The sequence below is a fragment of the Podarcis vaucheri genome (assembly GCF_965113315.1).
Source record: "Podarcis vaucheri genome assembly, chromosome: 1".
Taxonomy (NCBI): domain Eukaryota; kingdom Metazoa; phylum Chordata; class Lepidosauria; order Squamata; family Lacertidae; genus Podarcis; species Podarcis vaucheri.
The window spans coordinates 75,721,998-75,738,560 of NC_138759.1; the positions used below are offsets into that span (position 1 = coordinate 75,721,998).

The window sequence follows — 16,563 nt, forward strand, 5'->3', positions numbered from 1 at the left end:
TTTAAATGCCGCGGCGCGTTCCAGCGCCTCCCTCGCTCCACCGGACAAGCCCCGCCCACCCCACTCCTCTCGCCTCGCCCCCTTTCCCGCATCGGAGAATTCTCTCGCGCTTAGAGCGGTCCCGCGCACGCGCGGCGAGCGCGAGCTCTCCCACCTTCCCCACGCTCTGATTGGCTCATCCCCTTTCTGCCGGAAAGTCAACATGTCCCGCGTGTGGAGCAGCGGCCGCCGCTAAGCCTAGGCCAATCCGAACGGCTCTTACTGCGCGCGGCGCTGTCGCCTCGGCCAATGGGAGGCGGCCTTCTTTAGGGCGGCGCAGCCCCGAGTGAGTCGGAGTGAGAGGATCAGCCTGAGCGCTGCTATTGCGGGCGTGAGGAGACGCAAGGGCCGGGCCAGGTGAGTTGGGGATAGCGGGGGCTGGGCCCGGGCGAGGCGGGGCGCAGCGCGGAGCGGGCCTGTTGTACTGCTGCTGCACACCCGGGCTGAAGGGCGGAGAGGAAGGCGAGCAGGCCCCGTTGTGCTGCCGAGGCCCGGCTGACGGGGGGGAACAGGCAGGGGAGCGGGTGGGGCAGTCCGGTCCCAGCACGGGCACCATTTTAAGGAGCGGCCTCGGCTCTGGGCGCGGCGGAGCGGCTATTAAGGCTCCGAGATGCGGCGCTTCAGCGAAGGGGCGGACGCGGAGCTTCCTCGCTCTCTGGCGGCGATTCTTCACACGGGTTGCCGCAGGCGGATGGGAGGAGAGCCGCTTTTTCCCGCCGCCTCAGGGCGGACCCCGGGCTCCTCCACACACGCGCGTATCGCTTCCTCTCTCTCCCGTACCTCTTCTCGGCCATGTGCTCTGCGATTTCTCTTCCCGTCCTGCTGTCTAAGCCACGCCGCTTTAAAAATGGCTATCTAGGAAGGTGTGCCGTGGGAAACGGGGGCGGGAGTTGCGGTGCGGGGAAGTCAGTTGGCGCCGTGTGTGCGCGCCTTATGAAAGGCTTGTCGTATAGATAAACACCGTGAAAAGCGCCCCCCCCTCTTTTTTTCTCCCGATGTAGGCCCTGCAGTATGTAACCTGGCAGGCCCTTGTTTTTCCTGCCAGCGCCCTCTAGTCACTGCTCCTCTCTTCCTCTCAGCCTCCCCCCCCCCCCGCTGTATAGACTAGAGAACACATAGTTTTGTTCCTGCCCGAGGGTTTCTGACTGCAAGTTCTGTAACGGAAGCCATAATTTTCCTTTGTGGTTTGGCATCGCTACTTGTAGCTCTTATTGCAGGGGCCGCACCATCTTCCAGGCTTGGAAAGATAATTGACTCGCACTTGATGCAAGTTTTGAAAGAGTCTGATAAATGCAAGACCTTGGGGACGCAAGTTTCATCATGCTGGACTGGTCAGTCAGCTTGGACAAACTTTTAAATGTAACACTTAGCTGATCAATGTGAAACTCAGTCAAAAAGAAAGAAAAGAAAAGGGGGGGTTGAGTCAGTTTTAAACTTACTGCACAGAAACCCATTCCTTCAAAAATAGGTGGCATTGTGGAAGATAATATTCAGTAATGAATTGTGTACACAATAACACCATATGAGTTGAAATCTTCCTGTAGTAGAATCTCAGCATGACTACTGTTTGTGTTCCTTAGCATACAGATTCTTTCCCCTGTTAGTTTGCAAACGTTTGCTCCTATTTACCATTGCTTCATCTTGATTCCTCCCATTTGAATACTCAGGGGATTGATAGAAGTTGAAGTCAACTGCAGCTGGATAGCCATGAGCTCCTATACATTATAAGAATTAAATCCCACTTCATGACAGATGCTCTCCAATAAGTGTGCACAAGCCCCATTAAACATTATGGAATTATATCTGAGTAAACTTAAACAGCTATCTTGGATCTTAAACCAATTTGAGGGGTTTTGTGGTACAGTAAAGCAGTATATAGATGTTATGAAATAAAATATGGAGTCAGGCCATTTAGTTTGTTTTGCACATTTATTTCTAACTAATTGGCTGTAGCTCTTCAGGGTTTCAGATGGGATATTCCCAGCTCCACCTGGAAATGCTGATAGTTGAATTTGGGACCTTCTGGGTGTAAAGCAGATGTTCTACAACTGAACTGCAGTCCTTCTCTGTTTCATATGAATAGTAATAATTAGTAGTTGTATGTATGTATTCAGTGTATATCCTGCCCTTCCTCTCAGAGGAGCCCAGTCTACAAGACTTGATGAAACAAGATGCAAATCTTGTAGTTTAATTGTGGTTGCATTAATTATAACAAATAATCCACTTTTGGAAGGCTCCCAAAATATAGACACTTACCAGCAGTTTTCTTTAATTATTTTCGACTGACAGTGTAGACGGTCTCTTAAAATGCTCTTGCTTCTTAGGTATAATTCTTTGCATACTTGACTGGCTTTTTAATAAGTATGTACTATTGTAACTGATGGGGCAAGGAAGAAAAGAAAGAACTGTCAGTCCTTTGTTGAAAACCAAATTAATATTGGTTGGAAACTAAATTATATTTTGCTTACAACTTGCTGTCAGTTACTCTTTGAGATAAAGTGGCTAATTTTGTTGCATAGCAGTAAAGACAGATGTAAGTTTACATCTTCCGCTAAACATGTTCATATGATCCTTAAAAAGCCTAGTTCAAACAAGCCTTTGTTGGCTACAAATTCCGCTAGGGACATTGCAGAAAATCTGTCTCAGTTCTACACGTTTACAAAAGTAATTCTGAAATGAGTAAGCAAATGAAATTAGTAGATTTCAGGAATCTTGTTGATCACCATGTTGTTGGTTGGCGGTATTCAGGACAGTTACTGTGAAGGACTATGGCACTTACATAACATTAAGTATAACTTGATTCCCTATGAGGACCGAGTTGTGTTCAGGATTTCCATGAGTAGAACTCCCACCATAAGATGATCCCATCAGAGGAGGGAGTGAAAGCAATTCCTGCCAATACTTCCATTCCTCTGTACCACCTGAATATTCTGCAGAAGGTTGGGGGCCCCTCCAAAACATGGTGGGAAGTGTTGTGAGGAGCTGGAGGAAGAAGGTCCCATCTGTAAATGGAAAGAGCCCTTCCATTCACAGTAGGACAATTCACTACACAACGTGTTTTGTTTGTGGGTCTGCTTTATAAAAGGTTTGAAATGTGGTCATGTTGATTGATATCTAATTTAATATACATTATAACCATAATCCTACAGATTTCTGGCAGTTCACCTTGCTGAAATACTTCTGCAAGTGTTTTTGGAATTTGTTGACTGTTGCTGTTGGTGAAAACATGCTTATAAAAGCATTGTGTCTACCTCACATGGCTGAGAATTTGGTGTTAATACACATTGTCACTTACATTTTTCTTTAAACTACTTTGTGTAGTTTTAATGTTATTCTATGGATATTTTATTTATTGTATTTATTTTTATTATTTATTGCATTTTATGTCCCATCTTTTTGTCCAAGGAGCTCAAGGTGGCCTACATGGTTGTCCCCGCTCCTCAAATAATTCCCGCAACAACCCACTGAGTGGCAGTGACTAGCCCACAGTCATCCAGTGAGCTTCATGACATAGTGGGGATTTGAACCCTAGTCTCATGGGTCCTAGTCCAACACTCTATAATCACTATAACACACTGGCTGTCAGTGTGGATAATGATGGGGGAAAGTCAAAGTAGAATTTAGCATTCCATCTATGAAACAATCTATTGCTGACTGAATTGGTCAAACTTTGTCTTATTATTTGATAGCAACTTCACGTAAAGTGCCTTTATTTTTAATTATGTCCCATATATTGACCATTCAGTAAACTTTAATTCAACTACCTTTGCCGGCTACATATCTTTAGAGGTTGCTTATAAGTTGTGATTATGGTTAAATATTCTGATGTTTGTCTTCTGGGCTTCTAAGTGGTACTTCTAATATTTTATATCTTTGAAGTAGGTATTTTGCTCTGTTACAGAGGTCATAACTACGTGTTGCACATGACACAGGACTGCTGCCAAAAATTGCAGCCCCATATCAAGTTCTTCTCTCCCCGCCATCCTTCATCCATATCCCATTTAATGCAGTCATTACATTGTCTGTCACCTCCCCACCCTCCCAGCTAATGCCAGTAACATGCAAGGCAGAAACTCAGAGTATTGTATTGTCACAACATGGAATAAATTATCCTAAATGGGAAGACAGGGAGAACTTGAGAGAGAGGACTCTTTCAGCAGCCTCATATTGGGTGTAAAGTATAGTTTTAGTATTGTTGCAGTACCTGTTGCTCCGATCACTCCTGCATGTTTAGCTGTTTTCTTAATCTTTCTGACCATAAGTCAGAAATACTTCATCTTAAATTTATGAAACAGTGAGCTGGCCCACATTTGTGATGAATAGCTTTTTCCCAAATGAGTGGCTCTTTCAGATTTTTGCTCTTACCTGCTTTTCAGTTTGTCATGTGATCTTGTGGGCAGAAGTAGGTAAGAATCTACAAAAGTAGGTAAGAATCTACAAGTAGTAATCTGGGTGATTTGCAGTAGATTTTTAAGAGTTTCTTTGTCAACAATAGCAACAACTTAAATCTCCACCATATTTATCATTGTTAAACCTTGCTAAAATGTAACCAAAATATATTTTGGAGAGTTTTGATATTGTGTATCAGAGGTGGAGAAACACTTTTTTTCTCATGGGACATTGATTCACAGGAAAGAAACAAAAAAAGAGCCAGAGTCCAGGGTGTTTCCTCCCTCCAGGCTCCCTTCCCGTGCAGCACCACCAAGGCTTCAGCAGAATCACTTTTCAGCCATTACACACTGTGCACATGAACTCTCTTAAAAGGGGTGGGTGGGTGTTATGCCACTGTCCAGCAGAAGCACCCAACCAGTTGCTTTCCTTGCAGAGCTTTCACTTGGGAAGGGCTGTTCTCTCTCTCTCTCTCTCTCTCTCTCTCTCTCTCTCTGTGTGTGTGTGTGTGTAAAAAGATAACACTATTGCCAGACAATGAACAAGCAATGATGCATTTATTCAAGCTCTAAGTTCATTTAAGCTTTTTTCAAAAATTGTGATTGGCTAAATAAGTTCTACCTCTAGTATTGCAAAAATGAAATATATGAACTATAACGTAGGGATTTCAGTTTTTGCTACTGTTGTTTGGATGTTTGTTAACGAAGGGGAAAAAGCCATATATCTTACATATTCTAGGATTGACTTTTAGTCTGCTAAGCCCAATTCAATAGGCTTTCAGTGGAAAATAACAGAGAGAAATGTATTTCAACTTCTTGCTAAAAGCAAGTCCATTCCATAATACAAGATGGTTGAAACCATTTTTAAATGTGCTTCAGAAGTGGTTTATGCTGTAATTGGCTATTAGTAAAAATAATATACAAAAATAATACTATTCCATGAAAGTTGCTTTGGAAATGTATCAGCATACTTTTAAATTCTTTGTATTGTCTTACAGGTGGATAAAAGATCTCGCAGATGGCAGATAACAGGTAGGTTCTGAAAAGTCCTGAAAATTATGGGTCTTTAAGAATTAGTGGCAAACGTTTTGCGCTTGTCTGATTGATGTGTGATCACTGACACATGCAGTGTTTTCGGCACAACCACTATGCAAATGGGGAGTTCCCTGTACTTGAGAAAATCTTTCCCTGGACTTAATAAAACATATTTTCTATACCGATTTTCTTTGGTTAAGACGTGGTCCCTCTAGTGAGTCAGGAGATGATCACCATTTATTAAGTTTATATCCTGCCTTTCTTCCCAGAGGAGCACTGCAAATGACAAAACAGCAAAACAACACAATTGAAAAGCATTAAACATTTCTGTAAATATATAATTGAAAATGTTTGTGCTTTTTTCCCTTCTAATCTGTGTGAAATTGGTAGGTCTGTGTAGCCCCATTACTGGGTCATGCTGTGTCAGGGAGTGTGATGGTCAGTTTATGGTGCATTGTACATTCTTGATACCCTTAAAACATAGAACATGTGGGTCCTTCCTACTAAGGGTTTTTTTTTTATTCTTGGTTACCCATGGGAAGCTTACTGAGAATTTTTAGAACCTGTGCTTCAAATTGTGTACTAGCGTTATAGCCAAACTACTATTCACAAAGCAAGAGAGGAAGAATAGGTCCTGAAACAGTAGTGGTCCAACTTCTTGGCAGGTGTATAAAAATCCAACTGAAAATATAAGATTGCAACTCCAGGGTACAGTACAGTTAAATATGCAATTCCTCATCTTTTATGATGTGTTTCCTTCTGGTCTTAATTAGAAATGTGAAGGCCGGTGGGAAGGGGTGTGGCTTTGAGCTATGGAATGCAGTCCTGCACTGGAGTGGCAGGCAGAGCTCATTCTGTCTTAGGTAGGCACACTAGGTTTCGTTGCTCCTGCCCTGGCATGCCACAAACTCCTGATTTGGCTGTCTCTTGAGGCATCCATACTGTGTGCCATAGGAGCCAACTCCTAAGGCCAAGATCCCTTCAGCCCCCTCAGTAAAATATTTGAGGGGGCCATCCCCCCTCCCAGTGGAGGGGCATTGCTATTCAAATGATGTATGTGAGCCACATCCAGTTTTAGAAACTTTGATATATAAGCTAGGTGCCAAATAGCTCTTTAAACCAGGGTTACAGTTTAATTTTCTCCAATTGCCTTTTCAAGTTGGAAATTTAGAAATAGTGATTCCTAACCAATGAAATTCTCCTGGCAAGCTGTTTGGAAATATGTGTCATGGGAATCTTTCCACACACACCTAGAATGCAGTATAATTCACCTAACAGCATCTTTAGCCTTTATCCTGTGTACAATCTTGGCAAAAGTAATGGAAAATTGAAAATCTGATTTATTTTTAAGTGCCTATTGTACAAGTTCATTTGAGTGTCAAAACTGCCAACAAGAAATTGATATCTTTACTAATTTTTAAAATACCAGTTTACATTGGGTTGGATCCAGAACTTATCCTGTCATGAATAGAAGGGCAGCCCTTTGGAACAATGGACTACAGAGGAAAGGAGGAATCATTAAAAGTTCTGCTTTTTAGTCCTTCTCCCAACAACTCAGTTTGAGTGGCATTCCAGTGAGCATTACCATGGATCCACCCCATTTACCGAAGCTTACTTGATTTAAGTTATATTATATTATGCAAATATCTCTCAAATATGTTTTTGCAGTAAAACAGAAGATGCTGCCTCAGATTCTGTGGAAGCTGCTAAAGGTACCGGTGATAAAAAAGGTAACTATTAAAATATAGAATGAGTGTGTGGTTAGGGATTCCAGAGATTGTTTTTATCCCTTTAAAAGCTCTGAAGGTGAGAGAAATTATGCTGCTGCTGTGCATCCTATCCTGGTTTTTGTGTATAGCTCCTTCCTGCACCTCTTCCTGATTGGGTAAAAGTTGTGTTTTAGTGGGCAGAGATGGCAGAGCAGCAGGAGCTGTGACCACTGTCTTAAAGGGTATGCCAAGAACTTCCTTGTGCCTTCTGTTATGTTGCATATACATCTAAGGTCTAAATCAGAAGGTTCTTGAAGACTGCTCGCCAGGTTTGCACATTTTCTCTGGAATTCATCTCTTTTCAGGAACTGAGATAAAATCTTCATATTTGGGCAACTAGTTGATGCTGGGTATGGATAGGGATGGTTCTTTAATCCTGGTCCCAGAGTAAGAAATCTGTTTTGATTACATGTTCTGTTTTGTGCACTGGGCCTTCAGGGATAGAATTGCTTAAAATTCCAAAGAAATGCAGCTTAAGTTGCTGGGGACAATAAGGGAACTTGAATGAATGGGTAGCTTTTGACCTGTACTTTGTACCTCTGAAGAACTTTTCTTCAATGCCATCTTATTTCCATCATCCACAGCTTTTGTAATTTGAACATCTTATATTTCCAGATAGATTCATTGTTCCTTTGGGAGCACAATACCCTATCTAAGAATTCCCTGGTTTGAATTTTATGTGGAAATGATGCCAAAATAAATGCCTAATAAAATTATACCGTTATAGTGAGATTTGTTTAAACTCTTCTTTTACAGAAAAGTTAGCAGACCAGGTAATGCAGAATCCACAAGTCTTGGCAGCTTTACAGGAGCGACTTGATAATGCACCTCACACTCCTTCCAGCTACATTGAAACGTAAGAATGAGAAACACCACTTGTCACAAGTAAAAGATTCACTGGTCCAAAAATGCACTTGCCACTATTAGGTACATTTGTTAATTTGATTTGGCAAGCTCAGCCTGAGGTTAAGGAAAGCCTCCAGCCTTAGAGAGGGACAGGAAATTTCTCTGAATTCTGGAGATACTTGGAAAGTAGTGAAAATCTTATTATGTGGAGGAAGCTAGATGCTGCTGCTATGTAAATTCTAAATAATTTTGTTCCTAGCTTACCAAAAGCAGTAAAAAGAAGAATTGATGCCTTGAAACAGCTTCAGGTGAAATGTGCCCATATAGAAGCTAAATTTTATGAAGAAGTTCATGATTTAGAGCGAAAATATGCAGCCCTGTACCAGCCTCTCTTTGATAAGGTAAGGCATGTAAATTTCCTTGCAGTCTTAACTAATATTAGTGGAACTATGCTTCATCTTCCTGTAATTGTAACAGCTCCTATCATTGTGAGGGGGCTAAAACTGGGTTGTTCTTTGCACTGTGTGGTTGCTATTTTATTTCTGTCATCTGTATCATGAGAACTTGCATATAGCTATCCGAAGTGTTCTCAAAGCCTGACTACTTAGGTGTGTGTTTAGCATGTGTTGACAAAAGGGAGGTGAGAACAATAGGCAGAGTGGTCCCTCTAAGACAGCTGCTAGATATATAAAACTAATGTTCCTGCTGTTAGTAGCCTTTACCTAAAGCAATAACTATATTAGGGCTTTACTGTTAAGTCTTAATTCTATACTTACTTATTTTGGCATTTAGAATACTGATATTCATTTATGGTATAGTTATTCAGGATTCCTCTGATCCTGGTCAATTTCATGTTTGAACTGTTCAGCAGCTACACAGCTGTAATCTGCACTTCATTTTCTCTTTTTAGGCATTATAGTGTATTTAGTTTTTGTTCAGCTAAAGTAACTGTTTTCTTTTCTTTTCACTTTAATTTACAATGTTCAAAGGATATTTGTTGCCCTGTACCTTGGTTAAGTATCTAAAATACCAGAAACCTAAGTCACTCTCAGATATTGTTTGATGATAAAGTCATTTGGGTGTTAGATTTTAAAAAATGAAGCATATTCCTAATACTTCTGAGATAGTAGTTTATACAGTTCCTTAACTCATTTGAGCATACAATGGGAACCACCATTGTTGATCCATTTTCCACAGCACTCTCCAGTGCTCTTGGATAACCTTAGTATGTTCTAACTTGTCTACAATTCTTATACTAATTACACAGAGAAGGGATTTTATCACTGGTGGTGCTGAACCCACAGAGGCAGAAGCAGAATGGCACAGTGAAAATGAGGAGGAAGAAAAACTTGCCGTAAGTAGAATTTGCTTCTGAACACAATTACTAAAATAATTTAAGCTGTGATGTGTAATATTTCTAGTAAACTGTTCAGAAAACCTAATGAAGTGATCTAATTAAAATAATACCTGTCCTAGCAGAGCACATCATGAGCTTGAGTTACCAAGATATTTAGCAGTTTTTCTCTTTCTATAGCTACATATAATAGCTGCATGCCTAATGAAATTGGCCAGGAACCTGCTTTGATCTAGTCATTTGCACTGTTCGTAACCTGTTGACAGCCTCTTCTGCTAATGGGTTCCATTCCAGTGCTACAGTAACACCCAGGATGAGAAAAAGCAGGCATTTTTTGCATGTCTGTTATCTTCGTTTTGGGGACACGTCATTATTGATCTATTTTATTTTTGTCTTTTCTGCCTGCTTTTCAGCAAAAGGTTCAGGACGGGTTACAGCAACTCAAAAGCAGTAGTTTTATTCAGCACATTTTAGGGAGGATACGAAAAGATAGGGTACTTGATGCACCTGTGTTGTGAGGGAGCTTCACATTCTTAGGATCATCACTGAGAAAGCCCTCTCACAAGCTACTGCTGCCAGAACCTGTGAGATTGGTGGATCTGCGAGAGGGCCTCCTCCAGTGATCTTAATCTCTGAACTGCTCTGAAAGGGAAATATTCCCCTATTTTTTATTACTGTGTCTGCATGCCTCCTGAAATTCTCCCAGTTGAGTTACAAAGTATGAAAGAGTTCAGGTTTGGAAACCTTAGTGCTTTATTACTGTATAGTGGGAGGGGGCATTCTGGAGAGTAAGAAAATGAAAATGTGTCCTTGTTAAACTATTTTTAGATGCTGTTTTTGTTTTTTTTAAATTAGAGACTAATTTACTTTTGCATACCCTGGAACTCTCCAGAATATGGAGAAACCATTGCCTCATTTTTTTTAGGGCAAGTGTGCCGGGGGTGGGGTGTCATTTTGTTTCCAAACTGATAGGCGCAAAACCACCCAAGGTTATATTTTCACCCATCATAGCATTTAACAAATAATAATAAACAAAATACACAGTCACAGTACATACATTTCAATGATATATATTGAGAAGTTATACAAATTTACTTAAATCTTCTCAGAATCCATAAATCACCATGTGTCAATGAGATATAATGTATGACCCAAGCTGTTTACTTGTGTAATAAAGCAATACCAATCTGTGTTAAAATTGCTATTTTTGCCTCTTATAGCCCTTAGCCTCACAACCACCCAAGTTTTGTTTTAGATGCAAATACTTTTTATAATGACAATGTTTCTGCATTAATAACATTAAAAGAACACCTAGGAAATGGGGCATTTGCATTTTACAAACAACTTTGAATTTATTTGTTGACTAGCTTCTGGCCAAAACCTTTAAAGAAGTTTCTCTCTTTTCTGTTATTAGGGAGATGTGAAAAATAAAGTAGTAATAGAAGAAAAAGAAGCAGGAGCAGCTGAAGAGACAAATCCCAAAGGAATCCCAGATTTTTGGTTCACAATATTTAGAAATGTAGATATGCTGAGTGAATTAGTACAGGTAATGCCTATAAAAAGGATGTTTGTTAATTAGTGTTTTTACATGTCATGCTATCTCAATTCAAATACCAACTGATAGTGATAAATACGAACAGGAAAGGGATCTGTGACAGATTTGCCTGCAAATAAGTATTAATGAACATGTGTTCTGGTTCACTCATCACATTAAAATAGTACTGCTCATGCTGCTCAGAAGTCCTCACTTCACTTGTCTCCCACTTCTCGCTGCAACAGACCATAAGCTTTGATTTGTACTGTTGTCCAAACCTGCTTTCATGGGTTTGGACTACAAAACAAGTCTAGGCTTGTTCCAGCATGTCAAGAGTCAGGAAGCAGGAAAACGGACTTTGGGGCAGCCTGCATCAGCACATGTATGTGTGAGCCCAGGACACTGTCATGCTGTTTGTTAGAATTTTGCTGGGCTTTTCTAATTACTTTACAACTTGCAGATTTCAGTAAGCTACTTCTGTCCCTGTTTGGGCCTTTTCTTGATTTACCTTCTCCTTATTTGCTGTCTTGGTGTTGTCCAAAAATTGGGGTCTCTCATCTCTCCTCTTAAATTAGTGCACACCTAATCGTATATCCCTCTTGACCTTCTGAGATACATTTATTATTGAGTCAACTGTATTGGGAGGGGGGGGGTTAGTGTGTTAGTAAACATATAGAGTTGGCTGAAGAACTATCTGAAGCAGAAACAGTTAACTTGAAATTGAAGATGTTAACTAAGTAAACTTGAGAACTTGCATTGGAGGCATTTGACTCTTTATGAGATGCCAGCCATTTCTTTCATCTTAATCATAGCTTTACCATTTTTGTTTAGGAGTATGATGAGCCAATTTTGAAGCACCTGCAGGATATCAAAGTAAAATTTTCTGAGCCAGGACAGCCTATGGTTAGTATGATTTAACTTCTAAGAATTTAATATGATTTAACTTGTGAGGGGCATGGTATCCATTAATAGTTTGAGTGTGGAGGATTTCCATTTTTATCTTATTGTATCAAGTTTCACTTTAGAAGATGAACTTCTCAGTTGTATATCCCACTGGGGACTTCTTTATTAGATCAGGCATTAAAAACTACAGTTATAATAGCACCACCTACTGACAATTAATGAAACAATGTTTTAAAATAATATGAGCTTGTGCTTGAATTAGGTCTTCTATTAATCCTTTATTGAAGCATGTTTCTTATATTGATATAAACTAAAACAAAAACTTTACCAGCAAAGAAACAAAATAAACAAAAATGGAGCAGGGAAGGAAAATAGGGAGAGATGTTGGTCAGTGTTCATAGGTTTTGCTCATTTTCAGTCTACGCGAGTATCATAAGCAAAATAACTGAACTCGGCAAGGGATAGAGTTCAGTATAGGTTTGGTAATCATTTATGTAAACTTAAGATGTGCCGCTAATTCATGTATGGTGAGTGAGTATAGGTTTATTCTGCCATTGGTGGGTTGTTGGGACTGTATTTTAGTTTTCCTTTGTTGCAAAATGTTACATGCAACAACCAACAAAGTGAAACTAATCCATTTCTGCTGTCCTGGGGAAAGGTTCCAAAAAATAGGAGGATCCTTTTGTTCTGCTTCAAGGACCAAGTTAATACAATGACTCAAGAATTGAAAAACTAGACAGAACCACTTAATATGTGTTAAGAAGTCTTCTGTATCATTGCTTCCCCATCAAGGAAGATATTCTTAACATATTTGAACTAGTTTTAAACAACCTCCACAGAGCAAGGGAAGATGCAGATCTTTCCTAGTACCTCATTTAGAATGTTAATGGCATTAATTAGTGAATTAGGTTCTCTGGGAGCTGTTTCTGTTGGGCTGCATGCAGTGAAAGCAGCTAAAAATATATATTGCTTAGTGGGCCACTTCAGAGAAACTATTCAGTAGTCCACTGCTCTTAGTGAAAAGTTTTGCCCAGTAAATAGAGTTTTATACTGTATTGATCTAATAGAAGCACTCGGAGGAAGTTGTGCTCAGTAGCATTACATGGCTTCACATTCAGAGAGTTGACCCCACATTATTAACAACCTTGGCTTTGATTTTCCTTGGAAAAGTTTTAAGTTGGTTACACTGCTCAGTCTTCTGTTAGTATCTTACATGCTGGGTTTGCATTTTACTTCTATTTATATGTTAAAGGATTAGAATTACCTTTTTAAGAGGGTGGGAGAAGCTTTTATCTGCTCTCTAGTGAGAACTAGCTCTAGTAATATAAACAGAAATCAGTGGCTGGAATAACTGTTCGTATGGCATCCTGTTGTTCCTGGAAGTACTCCAAGCTCTTGACTTCACTTGGCACATAAGAGCAGTTTGCCATTAGAAAACTAAGCAATATGTGAGAGTTCTGTTAGAACATATTTAAGCTTCTGTTCTTTGAATGCGCTGTAGTGAAGCTTTTATCCATATTGTGGTTACTTAAGTAAAGTTGCAATTCTCTCCTGGTTTTCTCTCCTGAAATAAGATAATTGATTTTGGATTATTTTTCACCAAAGGTTTTGCAGTTTCATGCTTTTCTTGAACAAGTTAGCAGTTAACTTCTCCTTGTGAATGAGCACCTGCACAGCAAACTGCCCCTGGCTCACGTGGGGGTGTTTGCCCTCCATTTTTCTTGTAGCTTGGAAATGTTAGCTGATTATTATGACAGTGGCAAGAAGGTGGAATAGGTAGCAACAGTACTAGTGAGTGGGGGAAATGCCTGGTGACTAGTTCTGAATTATTTCTTCAGTTGAGCAATATATAATCAAATAATTCATGTGATGATGTTCTCAAATGCTTTGACTCATTCTCTAAACCATTTTTTTTGGGGGGGTGAATCTGATACTCTGCTATTCTTACCTGCCCTGCCATTGTTGCTGACTACAGCAATAGATAACCCTTGTGATATGAACGTAGGATGTTTATGTCATTGTCCCCCAACAAAATAAAAAAGCAAAAAAATAAAAAAGCAGAACTTTGTACATAAGGTTGAAGTACTGTGAATAGCTGTAATACAAAACCTATCAAGAAAACATATAGCACACTAATTGTTCCAAATTATTTATTGTGTGTGTTTATCTTATTCATGTTTTATTACATTTTAATAGAACAGTGTAAAATGAGACTGTTACAATGTAGGATCTGAACTTTTATTTTTGTAAAGGGTGCATTGCCAATATAGATATTGTTTGCTAATAACACTTTATCACCTTCTGTCTGCCAAAAATAGTTAAGAGCTTTACAACAATAATGGATCTCTTTTAGTCTTTCACATTAGAGTTCTACTTCGAGCCCAATGACTATTTTACTAATTCAATTCTGACAAAAACCTACAAGATGAAGTCGGAGCCAGATAAGACGGATCCCTTTTCATTTGAAGGCCCTGAAATTGTTGACTGTGAGGGGTAAGAAAATATTCTTAAACATTTTTGAGCTTCTAGTCTGAAGTTTAAGGTACCATTATAAATATATGTGGTCAAAATATAAAATCACTCTGAAAGCACTTCTGTTGTTATGAAAGAAGAATGTAGTATATTGGATCAGCAATCACAGAACTATTGCCAGTAGTACAAGTGAAAAGGATTGGGGGGTCTTAGAGGACCACAAGCTTAACATGAGTCAACAATGTGATGCAGCAGCAAAAACAAGCTGTTTTTCTGCCTTGGTCAGACCACACCTGGAGTCCTGTGTCCAGTTCTGGATCCCACAGTTTAAGATGGATGTTAACAAGCTGGACTACGTGCAGAGGAGGGTGGTCAGGATGATAAAGGGCCTAGAAACCAAACCTTACGAGGGACAGTTGAGGGAACTGGGTACGTTTAGCCCAGTAAAGAGGATACTGAGACGAGATGGGATAGCCAGTATCTTCAAATATCTGTCACATGGAGATGGAGCAAGCTTGCTTTCTCCTGCTCCATAGCACCCAAACCAAAGGATTTAAGTTAAAAGAAAGGCTGGGATGGATTTACAGCTGTGAGTGGTTTGCATAGACTGGATGCTGAACCAAGGGGTCACCTTCTCAAAGGGGGGGGTGCCAGGTTTTGGGAAGTAGGTGCGAGGTTCTGACAAGGTCCTAGAGTCCTTCCTCCTCCTTTCCTCTTCCCAAAGTCCCATAAGAGCCTGTCCAGAGCCTCATACCTCCCTCCCAAAGCCCGGTGCCTCTCTTTCCTGACTTTGAGAATGCAGTGCGAGGGCTAGAGGGGACATCATGTTTTGGCCTTGCATAGGGGTCCACCACTGAGAAAAGAGATTCCAACTAAACATCAGGAAGAAGCTTCTTGACACTAAGAGCTGTTCAGCAGTGGAACGGACTCTCTCAGGAGCTGGTGGACTCTTGTTCCTTGGAGAGTTTTAAGCAGAGGTTGGATGGCCTTTGGTCATATATCTCATAGTTGAGATTCCTGCATGACCGGAGGTTGGACTAGATGACCCACGGAGTACCTTTCAACTCTACAATTCTATGGCTATTTGATTAAAGTATTAAATTAAACCTGGATCCATGGTTGTCTTAGTTGAGCAGAAAGGCACTTCTCCCTTCACTCCAGTGTCCATGTTGGTAGGGGGAGGGACCAGGAAAACTCCATTGTGGGGAACAGACTTCCCCTCATCTGTCTCTGGATCCATCCAACTAGCTTTAATTTTGGAGAGTCTGACCATTTTTTAAAAATCCATCAACTACTAGAGTTTACAAGCAGGGCACAATGCAGTGAAAAATCACAATTCCACCTGCCATATCTTCTTGTTCTAGTTGCAGACTTTAGGGAAAGGGGATGAAAGCTGCAGGGAGGTCACTTTCCCACAAGCAGAACTTTAGGAGTTATTACACTCAGATAGGTTTATGTATTGGAATATTATGTCACACAATGTAGACTAACTCTAGCAGCAGTGCTAAAGAAAACTGCCGTTATCCTTACAGGACTTGACCACTGGCTTGAAAAGCTACCAGATGTTCAGTATGACACTCTCCTTTTTAAATGTCACTGACATATAAATTCTTCATCTCCAGATGTACTATTGATTGGAAGAAAGGGAAAAATGTTACAGTTAAAACAATAAAGAAGAAACAAAAACACAAGGGCCGAGGCACAGTTAGAACAATTACTAAACAAGTACCCAATGACTCATTTTTTAACTTCTTCAGTCCAATAAAAGGTAAGTTTGGTTAAATTTCATCTGTTCCTATTTAGGAATACTCATATTTATTTTAGCAAGCTATTTCCATATAACAAGCATGGAGAAAATAAACAAAGAATAGCAGTCTGTTAAGGCTGTTATTAGTTTTGTAAAAACTTTAGTATCAGGAGCCTGAGTATGTTCTAAGACAGTTTGTGGACCTATTTAAAAGTGGGGTCCTGCAACAAAATGTTGTCCCCCAGCTCTAGACAGCCTCTAGCAGGAGCTCTGTAGGTTTCATAGAGGGTGCCATTTCTCTTTTTTATGAAAGCTGAATCAAAATGGCTATTGCCATTAAGATACCACAGATGATACTTTTTGAACACTTATTTGCAAGAGATTTTTCTGGGAGCGGAGGGGTTATCCATACAGTTGGTGATCAAGACTTTGAAAAGTAATTTGAAACTCCTCCCTTACCTACCTTTTCATAGGTT

General features: G+C 40.2%; 1 protein-coding gene across 2 annotated transcripts in view; it reads left to right on the forward strand.

Annotated features, from left to right (window-relative positions):
* Positions 1–237: 237 nt before the first annotated feature.
* The window catches only part of NAP1L4 (nucleosome assembly protein 1 like 4), a 32,510-nt gene continuing 16,184 nt past the window's right edge, over positions 238–16,563 (forward strand). For both annotated transcript variants that reach the window (XM_082194664.1, XM_082194663.1), the window contains exons 1-10: positions 238–396; positions 5,426–5,459; positions 7,131–7,192; positions 7,988–8,087; positions 8,337–8,478; positions 9,345–9,431; positions 10,846–10,977; positions 11,797–11,868; positions 14,222–14,361; positions 15,963–16,108. In XM_082194664.1, coding sequence (XP_082050790.1) covers positions 5,446–5,459; positions 7,131–7,192; positions 7,988–8,087; positions 8,337–8,478; positions 9,345–9,431; positions 10,846–10,977; positions 11,797–11,868; positions 14,222–14,361; positions 15,963–16,108 — 895 coding nt within the window. In that variant the 5' untranslated portion in view covers positions 238–396; positions 5,426–5,445. The remainder of the gene's footprint in view (positions 397–5,425; positions 5,460–7,130; positions 7,193–7,987; positions 8,088–8,336; positions 8,479–9,344; positions 9,432–10,845; positions 10,978–11,796; positions 11,869–14,221; positions 14,362–15,962; positions 16,109–16,563) is intronic.